This window comes from Heterocephalus glaber, unplaced genomic scaffold (assembly GCF_053883595.1).
Source record: "Heterocephalus glaber isolate CG9 unplaced genomic scaffold, H.glaber_assembly_v1.0 deba00001452, whole genome shotgun sequence".
Taxonomy (NCBI): Eukaryota; Metazoa; Chordata; class Mammalia; order Rodentia; family Bathyergidae; genus Heterocephalus; species Heterocephalus glaber.
In genome coordinates this window covers 10376675-10382674 of record NW_028258302.1, presented here as the reverse complement: position 1 = coordinate 10382674, position 6000 = coordinate 10376675, and the positions used below count along the sequence as shown (strand labels likewise).

At 49.7% G+C, this 6000-nt stretch overlaps 1 protein-coding gene across 9 annotated transcripts in view; it reads left to right on the top strand.

Annotated features, from left to right (window-relative positions):
• The first annotated feature begins 924 nt into the window (after positions 1-924).
• The window catches only part of Azin2 (antizyme inhibitor 2), a 31889-nt gene continuing 26813 nt past the window's right edge, over positions 925-6000 (top strand). For 5 of the 9 annotated variants that reach the window (XM_087214930.1, XM_087214928.1, XM_087214926.1 and 2 more), the window contains exons 1-3: positions 925-1083; positions 1176-2119; positions 3575-3748. In XM_087214930.1, the coding sequence (XP_087071056.1) occupies positions 2015-2119; positions 3575-3748 (279 nt within the window). In that variant the 5' untranslated portion in view covers positions 925-1083; positions 1176-2014. 9 annotated transcript variants of the gene reach the window in all.

The following is a 6000-nucleotide window of genomic DNA, read 5'->3' as shown; positions in this document are numbered from 1 at the left end:
ACCCACTGAGATAAATCTCAGGTCCCCAGATGAATTAGCTTTTGAGTAACACAGCTATTGAATTTTCCAGACCATTCTTGTGTATGCTAGGCACTGAGCACCCTGAAGTAGCTGAGAAATGTCAACAGACAGGAAGTGGAAAACAACAACGGGAATCTCACCTATGGGCAGCAAGTGTCAAATGAGCAAGAGGTCCAGTCAGACATAAATGCTCTTAATTCCACCGTGTCTTGGGGCTAGGTAAGCCATGGCAGGCTCAACAGAGGTGGTGACATTGTAGTGGACTTTGGTGGATGAGCCAGAGCAGGAGTCTGTCAGTATAGAACAGGAGAAATACTTTGAAGTCAGAGATAGCTCCTCGAGGAGACACATTTTACTTGAGGACTATGAGTTTGTTGGATTCAGAGGGCAAAGGAGAGAGGAATCTTTCTTAGACTGGAAAGCCACAAAAAGAAAGGCATTCTGAACCCATTCGAGCTGGGTTTTGAGTTGATGGAGTCAGAGAAGATGCCTAGAAGAGGCAATGAAATAAAAAGGATTTTATTAGAAAACAATACAAAGTGATGACGTTTGATCTGGGTTTCCCGAAGATGAGCTAGCACTTCACGACGCAGAGGAGACAGAAGGCATCGTTGAGTTCAGTAAGGGATAGAAAAAGTTTCCTAGAGCCAAGATGCAGGATCTAAGGGTCCTACCCGCGTAGACACTAGAGCTCTGCGGTTCCGAATTCCCAGCTTGGGTAGCCACCTAGAGGACCCTGCCGGGAGCAATGCGGCACGGGCTTGAGGAGCCGGCGGGCAAAGCTGAATGCTTTCTGTCGGAATCTACCAATGGGCCGGCGGCACTCGGTTGCCAGGGCTACGGAGCGAGCGGAGGCGGGGCCTGGGCGCCAGGGGTGGGGCTTGGGCGTGGCTTATATAAGCAGGCAGCCGGCGGAAGGCGGGGCGTGGGGTCGGTGGCTGCCGGGCGCGAGGGGCGCAGGCCGCCGGCCCGGATACGGGGAGCGAGCGAGCGGAGGCGCTGAGGATCCGATTCACTCGCTGGGGAGACCTATGGGCCGAAGCCGTGTAAATGCGTTTTAAGGCGAGTGCAGCGGGGTCGGCTTGGGGAGCCTCGGGAGCGGGCACCGTCGGCTTCGATGCTGACCTGTTCCTGTCCCCTCTTGCCTCCTTCAGCAGGGGCCCCGGCTCCGCAACTGCCACTCCTCCGCAGAGTGTCGCACAAGTTTCGAGGTCACCAGCGACCCCCCCTAGCAGCGCGCCTGGCTCTGGCCACCGCGAAGGAGGACGGGGCTTGGTAAGGGTGTTGGGGGGAAGGGCGGGACCTCGACCCTGCACTCGAAAGGGGTCACCGGGACAGAACCTTGGTCAGTTCTCGCCTGGGAGCTCGCGGTCCCCGCCTTCCACGTGGCCCCCCCTTGCACGCCTAAGAATTTCTAGCACAGCAGGACCAACCATTTACAGATGGGGAAGCTGAGGCACTGAGAGCGGTCGGAAACTGCCCGTGGTCCTGCAGCAGAGAGCGAACTCGAACCTAAGCTCCTGTTCTGGGGCTGAGAATCTTTGGCGTGGCCGCTGGCATCCTCTGCATGGGGCACCCCGGAAATTTCCCCACCCAGGCTTCTCAAACTTCCTGCCCCCTCGCTTATTCTTTCCCTCTTCCTAAGCTCAGCATTTCAGAATTGGAAAAGATCTCCAAAACAACTTATCCATTTTACAGATAGGGCAAGTGAGGCTTTGACATCTGAGCATGTAACGCCTTGTTCCAGTGTAGAATCCAGAATTTCTGACAGTGGCACAGCCTTCCAAGCGAGCCTAAGATTCCCCACGCTTGTGCCGGGGGCAGGGTGGTGGGTGACTGGCTTGGGAGGTGGAGGGAGCCTCGGAGCCTGCTCCTCAGCAGTACCCTCCCCTCCCCCCGAAGTGTGTTGCATACTTTCTAAGGCGGTGGCTGGGACAGCGACAGCGGCAGTGGCTCCATCCAGCCCATCGACTGGACTCCGGCTCGGCTCGGCATGGCTGGCTACCTGAGTGAATCGGACTTTGTGATGGTGGAGGAGGGCTTCAGCACCCGAGACCTGCTGGAGGAGCTCACTCTGGAGGCCTCACAGGCCACCACGGTGAGGGCTTGGGAGTGGGGGTGGGCCCCTGACCCCTCCTCTGGAAGGGCCTTCATCTTATTCTTTCACTTCTTTTTTTTTTAATTTCACTTCTTTGGTATTCAGTTCTTGCTTTTTTCAAGAGACTGGCCCATTTTATCCCCAATTCCTGCAACCCCCCCCCCCCAATTTGCTCTTCTTGTGTCCCCTGCCCTGATGAATAAGCAGCACAAACACCATCTACCCTGCCCTCCAGGTTGAAACCTGGGAGTCTCTCCTTTGCCCCCTCTTTCACCTCCCCTTTTACCTTCTCCTTCGCCTCCCACCTCTAGGCTTCACCTAGCTCTGTGAATTCTGCCTGCTTAAATAGCCCTCCAGGGAACTCATGTAGAATGTCCTTTGTAGCCCAGTCCTCATCTCCCTAAGGGCCCCTGACCTCCTCATTTCAAACTACCCCCTCCAACTGTACAGTAGCCTTACTTAAAATCAGAATTCTTTGACAGTTCCCCATTGCTACAAAATCAAGCCTGCTTCTATAGCCCCATTTCTGGGCTTTATAGTTCCACAGTCTATATTAATGCTCCATCAGAGCTGAAATGCTCTATTCTATTACCGTGGGCTGTTGTCAGTGTTGCCTTTTCCTGATTACTCCAGGCAGATTTTGTATTTTCATTCTCCATGGCTCCCAATACGTTTTGTAGAAACTCTCATGTCGCATTTATTGAAGGGAGTTGTAATTACTTAAGAGTTCAATCTCTTCCAGACCCAAAGACCCTTCAGGACTAAAGCCCTATTGGTTACCTCTGTTGCCTAACATTATAACTGACATCAAGTAGGCACCATTTAAAAAGTATTGCAGAAAAAGGAAATTGAACCCCAGGGAAGGTTTAAATAAGGTGATCTCACCTACAGCCTCATACATGTTCAGCCATCAGCCAGTCTTTGATGACCAGTTGTCCACCAGCATGGTTTATGGTGGCAGTGGGATGACCTCAAGGCTTCACTAAACACCATATGTGACAATCAGTGTGCTTTAGGCCACAAATTCTGCTTTCAAGAAATTGACCCTTTCCTGGAGCAGATAGATGGATGTGTGTACAGTTCTGATGCTTTGAAAACACAAACAAAGTGCAACAACAATATTAAAAGCCAAGTTGCCTTACAGGCTTGGGAAAGGTGGCATTTGAGCTGAAACTTGAAGGTAGACTGAGATGGCCAAAGCCAGCAGAGAGAAGAAAGACTATAGTTGAAAGTTTTACCTGCATGAAGAGAGGGACTGGGGCTAGATCACAGAGCCTTGAATACCATGCTGAGGAGTTTGCTTTCTATCCTGTAGGGGTGGGAGCCCCAGAAAACATTATAGCAGGGTAGCTTTGTGGCCAGAGCTGAACTGGGGCAGGGACTTGGAAAGACTGGATGGCATCACAGGGAGGGAGCTGAGCGGGGTCTCACAGCCATCCACCTCTTGTCATGCAGGGTGAGGTGGCTGCCTTCTTCGTGGCCAACCTGGGTGCCATAGTGAGGAAGCACTTCTGCTTTCTGAAGTGCCTGCCACGAGTCCGGCCCTTTTATGCTGTCAAGTGCAACAGCAGCCTGGGTGTGCTGAAGGTCCTGGCTGAACTGGGGCTGGGCTTCAGCTGTGTTAACAAGGTGAGCATCCACTCCTCCCTGTGTGTTGACCCTTGATTCCTACGGGATGCAGCCCTTCTGGTGCAGGTGGGCTCTGGGGAGCAGGGGTGACCTGCTTTCTGGGAAGGCCACCCACTCGGGAGGAAGCTCCAGGGGTAAGGGAGGGAGACATGAGTATGGAGTGTCAGCTTGGATGTTCCATATTGGAACCTTGTGTGTCCCTGGGTAGGCGGGTCATTTTTTCATGGAGGCTTTAAAATGTTTTGGCATAGAGCTATATGTAGTCTTCTTCTAATTAAAATAAAAGAAAAACACTTTTATATTCTTGGTTTTTTTTCTTTTATAATGCTAATGTGTGACTGTATTTTCCTAACTGATGCTTTTAGGGTTTTGTTGTTGCTGCCAATTCTACTGCCTTTCTTTTTTTTTTTTTAATTTTATTTTCCCATTAAGTTTATTGGTACACGTTAGGTATAAAATACAGTTACATTCATCATTGGGATCTTGTACTTTTACACGAGTATCTTGGTTCTTATTTTTTTCCCCTTCCCCTGGCCTCCTTTCACCCCCTCCACCCTTCCCTATTTGCAAAGACTTTGTTTCCATTTTTTCTACTACCTTTTTTTTTTTTTTTTTTTTGGTACCGGGGATTCAACTCAGGTCCTTGTGCTTGTGCTGCAGGTGGCGAACCACTGAGCTAAATCCCCGGCCCTTTTCTACTACCTTTCTAATTTGATTTCTGCTGTTGTCTTGTTCCTTTTTGGTGTCTTTTTTTTTTGGTACCGGGGATCAAACTTAGGTCCTTGCGCTTGCGCAGCAGGCGGTGAAACCACTGAGCTAAATCCCCAGCCCTTTGCTGTCTTTTGATTGACTTTGCTTTGCTTGTATACTGCCACTCAATAGTCACTGAACTACAGTGTGGTGATAACTGTGCTGGGTAGGCCTGGCAGGACTGCACTGGGTAAGACAGGCTCTGTTGTCCTTGAGTAGCATGCTCAGTTTATATATTTTCATTCTACTTTTACTAGATGAAAAGAAAAGTTATGAAGTTTCATCAGAGTACAACTCTGAACATATTCATTCATTCAGTAAATATTTACTGAGCAGCTACTATGGTGCTAAGTACTATTTTAGGTGGGAATTTACCCATGAATAAAACAAAACAAAAAAGTCCTTCCTTCATAGAGCTTGATTTCTAAAACATAGACAAATTAAACAATGAAAGTATATGGTATTTCAGATGGTAAGTGCTGTGGAAAAAAAAATAGGAAAGGGAATGTGGGGTGAGAGGATCATAGTTTTAGAGAGTTTGGCCAAAGAAGGCATTGCTGAGATTTGAATACAGACCTGAAAGAGGTGTGGGATCAGGTCAGGCAGATAAACAGAGGAAGAGCATTCCAGGCAGAGGGAATAGCAAGTGCAAAGTCCTGAGATGGGAGTGAGCCTGGCGAGCATTGCTCTGTATATTGTCATTGCCATCATTTTCTTGGTAGTTAGTAATGGTCATTCTGAAAGGAACCCTTTTTAAGCCTTCATTGGCAGTGTGGCTGGATATTGGGAGGAGAGTTCTAGAAGGGATTCCTGGAGGAGAAAAGAGGAGAGCTAACCCGATCAGAATGATGGGGCTGGAGTGAGTCTAGGTAAGGGAGAGGTGTGTACTGGGGTAGGACAGAATGAGCAGGTTAACCTTTGCCAGGGACCAAATGTTAAGGCTCTCCGTGGCTGACAAGTGTCTTCCCCTTGTGTTTTCATTGCATGCCTTAACTCATACCTATGTTAGGTAAAACCTGTCAGGCACCTGGGGGAGGCACTGCAGAGCCAGGACTTTTGTTCTCCCTGCTGCCTCCTGCAGCATGCTGGGCCTCCATATGAGTGAGAAGGAACAGAATCCTTTGACTCCTGGGCCAGGGGAGAGAACAGGACCAAACCCCACTGACTAGAGTCCTCTACTTCTGGAAGCCCAGGGGTGAAGCACTTGGTCCTCAATCCTCAGGAGCTGGACTGCAAAGGACAGGGCTGTGGGGTAGGGCATCGGAACACCTCAAAGACAGTGGGGACATTAGAAGCTTCTACATTGCTGAGTGTGTCTGCTGTGCCAGGCGCTTTGCCAAGCATTTTCTGTACATGATCTCATTTGATTCTTGAAACATCCCTGTGAGGTCTGATTCTGACAACAGCCTGGTGAAGATGAATTCAGCCTAAAAGGAAGTGAGGCACAGAAATTGAATGATTTGCCTGGGGTCATGCCCTGGAGGTGCCAGCTTGAACCTAGT